At 41.0% G+C, this 13,251-nt stretch overlaps 1 protein-coding gene across 1 annotated transcript in view; it reads left to right on the forward strand.

The window, feature by feature from the left end:
- Nucleotides 1–1,348: 1,348 nt before the first annotated feature.
- Nucleotides 1,349–13,251, forward strand: part of CRB1 (crumbs cell polarity complex component 1) — a 103,498-nt gene continuing 91,595 nt past the window's right edge. Inside the window, exons 1-3 of the mRNA XM_067538270.1 lie at nucleotides 1,349–1,397; nucleotides 1,698–2,279; nucleotides 11,681–11,876. Of these exons, the coding sequence (XP_067394371.1) occupies nucleotides 1,349–1,397; nucleotides 1,698–2,279; nucleotides 11,681–11,876 (827 nt within the window). The remainder of the gene's footprint in view (nucleotides 1,398–1,697; nucleotides 2,280–11,680; nucleotides 11,877–13,251) is intronic.

Consider the following 13,251-nt stretch of genomic DNA (forward strand, 5'->3'; position numbering starts at 1 on the left):
GCCACTTCCTACGCTGCCAGTCCCTTCCTCAGACCTCTGTAGCCAGGCTCAGTTCTTGGCTCCCTTTCTACAGGGAACTCCCCTGGCTCTTGGTACATTTCCCCAGCCTGCCATTATTCTACTCCAGAAATCTCTCAGCAGTGAGCTATCCCTGATCTGTCTGCAGAGCCCAATTATTGATGAGTCTCCCAACTCATTGCTTTTCCTACCAATATCATCTGCCCCCCCACCCCAAGCACATTGCCTCTTATATATCCTAGCTGGCCTACCTCTCAGTCATCTGCTCTCTGGACTCTCAGTCCCAAGACCCAAGAAGAAATTAGAGACTGGTGGTAGCTGAGCCTGAATTCCCCTTAAAGGGTCAGCTCACCCACATATAACAAACCCACCATTCATTATCAAGTAGCTACAATACAACAAATATATACTGCATATGTCTAAAACAGAACTCCAGAGCAGAAATTGAAAGAGGGAAAAAAGACTAATATGATGTATTCAGACCAGGACTGCAACACAGATTATTTCATATAATATGTATTCTCCAACACACATGCGTCTTTTTTGTCTCTTGACTCATTAGCCTCTTTCTGAAAGGTCCATTCAGCTTTATTTAACAGTTTCTCAGCCCAGATGTGACAGCATCTTTTTTGTTGTTGTTATAAACATGGATTTTCCAATCTGGTGATATACTTTTTTTTTTTTTTTTAAACAGTTTTACGGTTTCTTTTGGCCCAGAATGCTGCACAGTTCCAGGGGTGTTATTTTGTCATCACTGAAGTTGTTCTAGGCCACTCAAATGTTCACTAGACATTCCAATATTTGTTCAGAGCTCGGTGGCAACTGCAAAAAAGTTACATTGGGATAAAATTGTAATCATAATATTTTAAATCAGATTTTTCAGTCTGATCAGTAACAGTTTAAATGTTATATATGTGTTAAGCTTTTAATGTCATTATTTCCACACCTTCTATATTCTTCCATGTGCTATGTGTCAATAATTAATCACTCTATTTCCACTCATGGGCCATCACCGGCTGTGACATTTGAGTCATTATGTCTAAAGTCTATGTTAGGATTACCTACCAGCTTGGTAGGAGGCAATGACAGGATTGCTTCCCCAGGTCCATGTCAGCGGTCCATCCCTGTTCAACAAAGCATTTAGGAACAGGCTTTTGTGCTTTGCTTACTAGAGATGAACTTAAATATGCGCTTAAATGGTTTGCTGAATTGGGACCATAGTGGATAACAGACATCCTGCAGCAATATCTCTTGGGCTGTTGACATCATCTCTCCAATGATCCTATTAGACCTTACAAACTAAGCTGGGGTGAATCAGGGTCAGATCTCAATGATAGAACGCCAAGGTGCTGCAAGAAGTGGTGCTGATGACTCCCCAGGTGGTAGCCTTTCCTCTGAATGGGAACTGAAGCAATGCCTTGTGATGATAGGGTCAATGAGGTGCTCCCTGTCAATTGGAGGAGACACAGTCTTCTAAGTCCTGCCTATTAATGAGCAAGAAAGATCTCATAGCACTCTGTAAGAGGAGAATATTAACCCTGGTAATTCACCTACATTTCAACTTACTTAAATTCCTTGTGCTGTTTGAGTTGGATAAAATATTCTTCACTTCTTGCCCTGAACTGATGCTGTGCTCACTTAAATAGTTGCCATCAGTAATTTTTGTGTTTCCTTCCTAGAGTCACTTAGCATAAGAAATGATTCCAGGTGCCTGTCAAACTCTTGCCAAAAGAACTCGACATGTGATGCTGCTGCTAAGGATGATTCCTGCCGCTGTGTGGACACAGTTGACATTTTGGAGGAAGACTGCAATAAAACTGATGATCCTTGCTCCTCAAACCCTTGTCTTCAAAATGCTACCTGTTTAAGCACTGCAGGAAACCTCAGCTTTACTTGTGACTGCCCCACTGGGTACAGTGGAACTACCTGTGAAACAGCCATCAACCTGTGTGACACAAACCCTTGTAGACATGGAGGCACTTGTCAGAACGGCCTGGCTGGCCTTACCTGTGTTTGTAGTGCAGGATACACGGGCATGCTGTGTGAGACTGATTTCAATGTATGCATTTCTAATCCGTGCCACAATGGAGCATTGTGCAGGGAAGGAACTGACGGGTACTCCTGCTACTGTGTCCCAGGCTATCAAGGCAAGCACTGTGACCTGGAAGTAAATGAATGTGTTTCAGATCCCTGCTTGAATGGGGCTACATGCCTGAACCAGATAGGCAAGTATGAGTGCATCTGCCCAGCTGAGTACACGGGTAAGCTCTATTGGAGACATCTTTTTCATTTTGACATGCAGAGCAACTTTATTTTATGTTCCAAGATACCTTTCTCACTGTTTATTTACTCACATTTGCATAACAAAGCTGGATCATGTTCTCTGCTGAGTGTTGCTGCTGTATGGGTTATCACTGTCAGTTTTGGCTAGTGGTGCTAGATATGGGAGGATTCAGGAAGTTTCACATTACACAAAATCTACAGAACATTAGACAAAGATCAACCTACTTCACAGACTTTGAAAAACTTTCCTCTTAAAGCAACTTTCTTAAACTGAATGTGCTCAGAAGGCAACACCATGTGTTTTGCTAATCAAATAAAATAGGAGTGTTATCTTCAGGCACAGAAAGTTTCAAAACTTTAGACTGACATCCCTTAGACTGGATTTAATCTGCTGAGCATAGCAGGCAATGAATGCTCTTTGGCCTTTGCATTTGCTTTTCAGGATCTCTTTCCTCTGCCTCCACAGCCTCTTCTCTCTCACTTTTTCCTTTGCTGAGAAAGTGTTTCTTTTTCAGACTTTTTTCAAATGCTTGATTCAATCTCTTTCTTTTCCTCTCTCTGTAGGCTATTCTATACCCTTCCCAGCTGAAAGTCCTCTTTCTCCTTCTCCATTTTATTGGACCTCCATGCCCCCCCTTGGTTTTTCAGTTGATCACTCTCACCTACAATACTGTACCTGACTTTGCCTCTCATAAAGTTTACTTCTAGTTTCTTTCTGTTTTCTCTGCTAGTCTATGCATAATATAACATACTGATGTCACATACTCTATCCAGTAGTTTCCACTACCACTCATTTTCCTGCACCACTTCTCAGTCATGCACTTGCAATCTGTTATGTGGCTGACTCCCCAGTCAAACACCCTTGCTCAAAACCTGGGAAAAGATTCTGAATGAAACTCAAAGTTCAGAAAGTTCCCTCCAGCATGGAAACTGGGAATAGTATTTCAGTAAGTTCAACATATTCTAAAATATCTTTTCACCTTCCTCTGATAAGTAGTCAGGCTGGCCCTTTAAGTGATGCAGACATTTTATATTTAGAGAGTGCACTTCAGAAGTATGGACATTTGTCCAAATGGTAATTAGCATTACATTTAGCCATGCAAGAGACTTAGATTCATTCCCCATGTCCAGTTCCTCATTCTTCAAACTGTTAGTGGCTAAGAGTGTTGGAAAGGCAATTTACTCAGCCTTTGACGGCACCTTGCATCACTGAGTTGACTATTGACAGTAGGCCTTCTTGATCAGATAGGTGCTATGATAACAAGGCCTTAGAAAGATGATAGATAAATTACATGGGTTTCCAAAGAAGATCACTGTGATAAAGCAACAGGCGTAAAGGAAGTTCTCTGTCAAGAACTAGGGGAAAATGTCTTTTCCTTTTGAAGAAAAATAGATATTTAGAGCCAAACTTTCATCCTTCCATTTTAAATCTACAAAACAAAAATGTGCATTCATAATGTCTGCAAAACCCACATTCTTTGCACATTCAGTGGCTGCAAGCACTTGTTTTTGGTACTTGCAGTTTAGCTCCAGTGCCTGACAAATTTGGCTTGATTGTTAATGTTATTGAAAAACTATAACCAATGAACTTACTCATTATCGTAATCGGATTTCATTTGACTTCTTGATGACTGCATGGAGTTAGATAACAAAGCCACCTGAAAAAAAACCCGGTGTTGGGTTCCAGCACAGCATTTGTAGTAATCCCACTACACACAGCCACATTTTTTGGGAACGCGTGTCCTTAAATATTCAAGTGATTTTTTTCTGGCTTATCATGTAATTCACTCTATGGGGAAGCACTTTCATGGTTCCAGGCCATTGCTTTAGTAGGCATTCTGATTCTGTGTAATAAACAGTCTCACCGAGTGCAGAGCTCTGTTCTCGGGTGGTGTGGCGGGGAGGGTTAGCACTATCAAGCTTTTAAAAAAAGCAAGAGAGATTTAGTGGCTGATCTCTAGTGAGGTAAGAATAAAAAAAGCATTAGGCAGTATAAAAAAAAATATAGCAGTTGCTCCAAGCGATTGAAATGAATAAGAAATAAAAGATGTGGTTTAAAACCCCATCTGAACGACCCCGCAAGGAAGGGAAAGTGCGAAGGGAAAAGCAGATTTCCATTACTGACACAGGCTTCCTTTGGAAGCCAGCCCCCAGTTAATATCCCTCATGTGCAAAGAGAATGGGATTTGAAGGAAGCTTGTTGCCTTCCTGCCACCCTGCTGCTGCCAGTGAGTGTCTCGGCCCAGGCATGAGAAAACGACAGAACCAGGGAAAAGCCAAAGAGGAGAAAGAAGTGAAAAACCTATTAACAATCAGCATGGCTACTCTGAACTGATCAGACTTGGCCTAGGCCTCCTACTATACTCAGAAAACTGTATTTGTTTGACCTGTGCTGTTATCTAGATCCAGGGCATCTATAGCACAGGAGATCTGTGGAAAGGAAGGAGGATATCCTCTTTAAAGACAAAGGATTGTGGGGCGGACACATAATAAAATCATAAAGAAAAAAAAGGACAGAAATGAAGAATTAGGAGCAAAACAGACTGTTGGAGGAAGCTCACTCTGCTGGAGTCACTCTCCTTTTATCTCAGAGCTCTGCTGTTTCTGAGTCTCTCTATCCTCACCAAAATCAGGGACTTTCACTCTGATGGTGTGTCTGATTAAACACCTCCAACTGGCCCGTGCCAGCTAACTCCAACTCCCAGGGCTCAGGCTAAGGGGCTGTTGAATTGTGCCGTAGACATTCAGGCTGAGGCTGCAGCGTGAGTTCTGGGATCCTCCCATCTTGCAATCAGTACAATAAGAGTTAAGAAGTGGAGGAAAGAGGGGGAAGCCAAGGAAGGAAAAGAGGTGTTATATACAAAGCAGAAGAGATTGCAATGTTTTGATGTACTGCTCAGGCCTGGCTTCCAGCAGCAATGAGGCTAATAACAGTAATTCTATAAAGGAGTAGTTGACTGTTCCTTCAGCAGTAAAATGCCAGCTTTTAAAGCCTACTTAACCAAATGATTTATCAGAAGACGTTTTTGTTATTTTCTGCGCCTTGCTGTGCGTTGTGTTAAATGCACAAGTCAGAGGGATTATTGGATGAAAACCTTAGGTGTCCCCACTGGTAATAAAAATCCTCATTTACTCTGTCAGAGGATCTTGCCAACCGTTATTATCCTGGCCTGACACTATGAATCACAGTGGGAAGTCATCCAACCTCATCTCATTTCCCTAGGATGTTAAAAAGGTTATAACTTTTGATACATAGGTGGAGAATGCACAGTTAATCTACAGCAGTAATGTTAACCAAATGCTTGAGTTACTGGCTTCAGTTGCTACCAGTTTCATGGGCTATCACTGCTATTTTGTGTTATCAGGATGTTGCATGCGATTCTTAAAATAGCTGAAAAATCTCTCTCGTAATTCGGACACAAATGGAAGAGGTTAGAAGGTATGAAGAGCTAAAGAATGGAAAATTTAGCATAAACTCTCTATTTTACTATGATACTGCCCTGCATGTATGAAATTGTTTCCTAGACATGTGTCACGCAGCTGTTAAATAATGAAGATCAATTGGGTTGACAAACCTTTGATGGATATGCGGGCAAAATGCAGTATTTCTCCATTGTACCAACTGCACTTTCATTTTACTTAAGTAAACAGAGCCTGGTATAAGAGCCTGCTACTTGCTGATAGCCAGTCACATTTATTATTTTACTTGACACAGTTGAAACCAATCTCCCATTGCCAGTAGGCGACAAACATTTAAGTGTAAATTATCACAGATGTATACTGCAGTTCCAAAAATAAATCCTATTCAGAGACAACAGAGAAAACTGTTTTGATGGCACTCAGCAACAGATAAAATAGATCTAATATGCCAAATTCATCCTAGGTGCAATTCCATTTACTACAGTAGAATTATATTTGAGATAAATTCAGCACAATGTGAGGATATTATTGCATGCCTAAAACTAAGCCTTCACCTTCTTCACCCTGCCTTTTTGCACTGATGTAATATTTCCAGCAGTAGTAGGATAGTTTTTTAAAACTCCATCCTCCTCCCCGGTTGTGTTAGAGTATTGCAACATATGACGCACAAAATTATCCACTTGTAATGATCTGTGGCTGCACACGTATTGACACTATGATTGCTAGCAAATATAATATATGTGCAGCATGGATAATGACTTACTGCTCCAAAAACACAGAATTCCTCTGTTTGAGCTAAGAGTTTTCTCTTAATTTTCTATATATGGAGAGGCAGGGTCTGCTTTTCAAGCCGATCACTAGAAGGTAAGATACACACAGAGATAAGCTAGAGGAGGTCTGACATATTCCATCCAGCACAGGGCAGTTGTACTCATCAGAACAAGTCAGTTTATAATGTTTGAAGATTCTTTCACCCCTGCCATGCTTGGGCAAAATATAATATAAGGCCAACGTTTTCAAATTCGGGTGTCTATTGTCAGGCAGCTGGCCACGTGACCTGACCCAGTTCCATTGGTGCTCGGAACCTATGAAACTCCCACTGAAGTCACAACAGGAAATGGAAGCACTCAGCACCTCTGAAAAATCAGAGGTCACTTCTGCGCTTAAATAGGGAGTTAGGTACCTAACTCTAAGCACCCAAATGAGAAAACGTTGGCTGTGATTCTTTACAAAGCCCCACTAAACATTTATCATCTTCACCTGTGTTTCCTCTCTCCTCACGGCTAACTGGGACCATGTGCGCAGGTGAATATTTGTGTTCTTTATTTAAATTAGATAAGAACATGATGAAGAATGGCTCTGGTTCTGCAAAGCATTTATGCCTGTGATTAACTTAAAGCATATGAGCTGTCCCTGTGATTTTAATTCAAACTATTCATGTGCACTGAAGTTAAGCACGTGCTTAAATGTTTTGCTGGATTGGGACTGAATGTCTTTGTTTTTATGGGTTAGGCCTGTACATATTATGGCCTCCTAGCTGGGTATTTTTCATTTGAAAACCAAACAGGGTTTTTTTAGTGCAAAAATTTTCCAATAATTTTAAAACAACTATACATATTTTCTTAATTAAGTGAAAATATTTTTCTCTGGAACTGAGACTGTATGGATTCAATTGTCAGAAATGACCTCTAAAATTACAATCTGCCATTTAAAGTAGAGATTAAAGGGTTCTGATATTGAGTATTTTCACTGATTCTTTTGGCAGACGTGGCTTGAGTCTGGAACCAAAATTCTGCAAGATTTGGGTATGTTCAGAGCTGGGACTTTGTATGTTCTATAACCTGGCTTTAAATCTGACAATTGATGAAGGCTCTAGACACATTATAGAAAGCTTTTCAAAGCTATCTGGACAAACCGGAGGCTATGACAAAACAGATTGTTTGTCCAAGAACTATTTTTGGTTTTCTAATCAAGCCTTCAAAAGGCTCTTGAAATATCTGAATTACCCCCTTAGCACACACAAAAAAATAATGCATTGTCTTTATATTGCAAATGTCATCTCCTCACCCTACATTAATTTTTTTATTCTGTGCCTGGCTGCATTGTAACATTCTGGTCCCTTTCAGAATCATGTCTCTAGCAACAACCTTTTTTCCAATGGAACTTTCCCATCGTCTAAGAAATATTAATGAGCTCTAAAGTCATGTTACGAGGTGTGGTGCTAGGGTTGATAATTACAAGCAGGAAACTTGCTGAAACCAATTGGATTCCACTCCATTCATATTGTACTACAGCCGGCGCCTGTCTGTGGAGCTCTCAAATGCCACGGATTTTAATATAAAGACACTGGTATTTTGTCTGTGAGCAAATGGCAGGGAGATAAGCATCTGGAGGTCAGAGCACTGCACTGTTCTAACTGCAGCTTCTAGCAAGATGAGTGCAGACATCACCTACCATAGCTAAAAGGAAGCATACAGCCCTTTTGGAACTGAAAAAAATGTCAGCAGGTAGATTTGTGGAGGGAAATAGGTTTCTGTGGGCAGTATTTGTAAAATGTTTGTAGAGGCTATAAATCATGGGCAGCACGGGCCTGATTTCTGTTCTGGGCAATGTCATGAACTTTTGGTGTGACCTTGGGTGAAGCTTAAGTCGTTGAGGCTGATAGGTTGCATTCCTGCTCATAATTACTTTAATAACGAAGGATCAGGCCATGAGAGTGTTTTGAGATACTTGAGTAGGTGCTACCAAATCCCAATTCATAATTATCACTAGCTACTGAATCAAATGTGATTTTAAAATAGACCTGAATAAAAGGAATCTATTTATTGTTTTGCAAAATTATTTGCAGGTGAAACTTAGGTTGAACTGGACATGGGGGTTAGCCATATATGTAGAGTTCATGAAATTCAGCACAAGTTCAAAATTCAGCAAAAACAAAAGTCAAAATTCAACAAACACTAATTCTCAGCAAGCAGAACAGTGCATGTGGAAACTCAAAGGTTGGGACCACACTGAGGGCTCTAAGGAAACCTCCTTCTATTGCTTTAGTCCTGTTCCTAGCAAGGGTCGGAGCACTGGAAGTAGAAAGGCTGCTGGGGTTATCATCACCAGGTCACCTGAACTCACTTAGAGCTCTGACCTTTGCTAGCACCAGCAAAGTTGTAACAGTAGTTGAGCACGAGTAGGAGATTTCCCTAAAATCCTCAGTGCAGACAAGGTCACAGCAGTGTGCATCAGGGAACAGAACCAAAACAAGAAGGATGAACTCACCACCAGCTGGCTGCATGCAGAGCCATAACAATTTATTAGGGTGAGCCATGGCCCAGATCCAGGTGTCTGCCCTCTGTATCTGAGAATTGCCACACAACAGGACTGAAGAGGCAAATGAAAGACAAAAGTAACTCCAGTCACTCACTGATGAGCAAACAGATGATAAGTTTTACCTCAGGCGGTTATTTTAAATTCAAGCTGCTGTGCAGGTATGCAGTGGGGAAGAGGGCCCAAGGCTCCACCTCGTGCAGAGGACAGTCATAGTGTGGCTGAAGAACAGAGACCACACTCCATCCTAGCGCCTCGAATGGCACTGGCTGCCTGAAAGAGTGCGGGGCAAGGGAGGGGCAAGCGTGGAAGGTGGAGCACACCACGCCCTCTCCAAGGCTGATGTAAGTGCGACACTGGTGTATGCTGCTGGGGAGTCCCCAGGAGGATTCTTACCTCCCTCCAAAGTGCCAGGGCAGACATCCAGGGCACCATATGGCCCTGACTAAAAAGGGTGGTGCCAGCAGCCTTAAATAAAGATGTAAGCAATTTCTGGAGAAAGAAATATTCAACAAGGGGCCAGTGAGGAGGGAACACAGTCTCTGCTCTTGGCTTCTTACGTGCTACCTGCCCCCTTCTGGAACGGCAAAGTATTCACATGGTCTCTTTGGGTGACACCAAGTACTATGAAGCAACAGGAACTCAGGCTGGGATTCTCAAAGGTACCTGAGGGAGTTAGGTGACCAACTCCCATTGAAAGTCAAAGGAAGTTGGGCATGCAAGTCTCTTACGGCCCCTTTGAGAATCCCAGCCCCAGTTCTTCAGAGACAAAACCCCCACTGGCTTCAGTTTTCAACAGATGAGCAGTGTGCACGAGCGGCAAGAGTGAGCACTTGGGAATTATAGACAGGTAGGTGATCCTATATATGTCCATGAAGGGCCTAATCCTGCTGTAAGTGAAGTTAAAGGTGCAAAACTCCCAATAACTTTGGTGGTGCAGAATTGGGCCTACAGGCCCAATCCTGTACCTACTGAAGTCAACAGAAGTTTGGCCACTGACTTCCGTATTATTATTATTATTATTTGTGTTGCGGGAGCATGCAAATGTCCTAATCAGGGCCCCGCTGTGCCAGTCACTGTACCCATAATTTAACGCAAAGACAATCTCTGCCCTAAAGAGCTTACAGTCAAATCATATGCCAAGAGATCAATGATCAAACAGGCAGGGAGGAAGGGAGAATGACAAGGTAACGGTAACACAGTTATGTTGGGTATAAGTCCACTGCCTCAGCACACTAATTATCTGGCTTTGCAGAACTGTGGGAGCTGGAGCAGACTCCAAGCACTAGGGCAGGCAAAATTCGTAATTTGAAAATAAATGGGGCTGGATCCTTATCTGGGGTAAATCGTCAGAGCTCCGACTTGCACTAGCTGAACATCTGGCCCAAAGCTGTTGGTGTTTTATGTACCTGAAGAATATAAGGAGCAGCCCTAATTTTTATGTGACATTTCCTCAATGTGATTTCACAGCTCTTAAAAGACCTATCTACACCACCAGGGAAACCATGCCAAGTTTAGGGATGCCTTGTTCTAATACATATTTTATTTGTAGCATGGAACAGATACTGTCATTATGTTAGAATTAATAACATAGGTCTTGACTGTGAAGGCTGGATTCTGAATGAGACAAGGCAAGACAACAAATTGGATTTGAACTTTGACCTTCCTCACCCCTACAAGGGTTTTCCTGAATTACTGTTCAGAGCAAGGAGGCATTTCATTTTCTGCAAAGCCAAACAAAGGGAATACTTTGTAGATGTTGCTCTGAGTTGCTCAGATTTTCATATTTTTATGCACTTCTAATTTAATTTTTAAAAAATAATAAATATTATGTTTTCTGGTGGTTTTAACCTGACAACTATAAGTGTTCTGCCAGCGTTCAGTATCGCCATTGAATAAATGTGAGTTGCCAAATTTTGATGGCATAGTCACAGTTTTCAATGGAATCTCCTGCCCGCCATTTAGCTAATAAGGTAGCAATGGTGCTAAAAAGATATTTTAGGAGAATTTCCTGGTCAAAAGAAAAACATTACTTACCAAACACTATTCCAGCATTCCTTGGAATAGGTAGAAGAGACTTATCTTAGCCTGCACGGTATCCTAAATATGGATAAACATACTTCAAAGTTGAATTAACCTTGCAGAACATTCCAGAGGGCTGTTACAATATGGTATTGCAGCCTGTTGTAAACAAGACATCAGACATATTAGCATATTTATGAATTACAAAGAGCAAAGACCAATACAATGAGACAATTTCCCAATGAATTCAACTAACTGTAAGGCCTGCCAATATTGACAGAGTCCCTTTAAGTGACTAGTTCCTCACAGATGCTATTAAATACAAATGTAATTGTAACATGCCGTGAGTAATCTGAAAATTAAAGGGTTCAGTTTCCATGTGAATGCTTAAATAACAGGATGTGATTGTAATTATTCCTTGTGAATGACAGCTGTTCTGTTCTTTTTGTAAATTCCCCCAAACCTACAAAACTGTAATCTTGCAGTCCCTACTGAAGAGGCAAATGATTTTCTAGAAGAGATACTTGCCTGAAGAAAGCTTACATAAATAAGACATTTAAAATGTTCCCAGAGAAAACCTGAAGAATTAACACTTTGCTAAACTTTTTTTTGTTTTAAGGTATAAACTGTGAGCTGGAAATTGATGAGTGTTTGTCACAGCCTTGTCTAAATGGTGCAACCTGTCATGATACTTTGGGTAGCTATTTCTGTTCCTGTGCGCTTGGATTCCTAGGTGAACTCTGTGAAATCAACATTGATGAATGTGCCAGTCAGCCATGCCTCCATGGAGGGCAGTGTATAGATGATGACAATAGGTATGTATCCTAGATATAGGGTAACTTATTCACAGGAGGGACCCATGCTATTTAACTTGGACACTAACAGCTTGCAATAACCGATTATCTGGTCATCTGGAATTGTCAAATTGTGGATTTCATTTACCAAAAGAGGGCCCAATCCCACACTGAATTTAGTGCAAGTTTGGGTGTGTTAAGAAATGCAAGATTGGGCCCAGACTTGATAAACCAATGGGAGTGTGCTGACTGATTACTGAAAGACTGATTACTAACTGGACTCCTCATATTTGTAACTTTACAAAGTGCTATTTAGTCAGTTCTGCGCAAGGTGATTTAGAGGTGAATTCTGCACTATTTTGATAAATCTTGAAAATCATAGAATCTACTAAAACTTCTGTTTCTTAGTCAAGATGGGGAAGTGTACAAAATAAACATGTTGACATTGTTAAGCTATCCTCTTTGAAAGAATAGAAACATTAAAGAAAAGTGAAAGATGGGTTAATAGTAACCTTAGTTAGGCATCACTAGGAAATGTGAGACATTTTACAGGTACATAAGACAGCAGGCCCCTGACCCAAAAAGCCTACAATCTGAATAGATAAAGGACGGGAAAAAAATAAGGGAAAGGGACACGACTTAAAAGCAAGTTCCTTTTGCCTAAATTAAGTAATCTTACAAGGAGATCCAAGGTCAAAATCCAGGTCTTGGCTCTTTGATGATAGCATTACATACTTTACATGCGATTCCAAAAGAAGGTATACTATGCAAAATTAAATCTATAATATAGAAGTTAGGCTGGAAAAGATCAGTTATTTTAGCCAGGCAATTCCTCTGGCAGTGCAAGATTGTTCCCTGTTGTGCAAATTCCAGTTCTTAAGGGGCTATTTTGAAGGTACCAGTTATAAAAAAATCTGTCAGAAGAGCCATGTCATCAAGAGCCTGGCCTTGACTTTAATTCACAAGAGGGAAAAGATCATGTTCCAGCAATGATCTTTCGCACCACATTGCAACATTATGCTAACCTTGTAGAATTCCCTTTCTGCAGCACTGAATGACTCTGAGCAATAGAAAACAATTCTTGATTTTTCCAGTGCAGCTGAAGCATAGTTGGAGTGAGAGAAAGAGGTCATCTTGCATGTGACACCCACTCAGCACAGTCATTTAGAAAGCACCAGACCTTTTGAGGACACACACATATTGTGAGCAGCAATAATGCTCATTCTAGCCAGATCAGATCGCACTCATTTACCTACTGGAGACCAAAACTATGGCATGTGTAGGAACACATTGAAATAACTGATTATACTGCAGTGTATCTGGAGGTCAATTTAGTAAACATAATGAAAAAGGATCTGCATACTAATTACATTAAAAAGGGGCTTGGACAGCAAAG

The sequence above is a fragment of the Emydura macquarii genome, unplaced genomic scaffold (genome assembly GCF_026122565.2).
Source record: "Emydura macquarii macquarii isolate MOO-44397 ecotype Brisbane River unplaced genomic scaffold, CSIRO-AGI_Emac_v2 contig_480, whole genome shotgun sequence".
NCBI lineage: Eukaryota > Metazoa > Chordata > Testudines > Chelidae > Emydura > Emydura macquarii.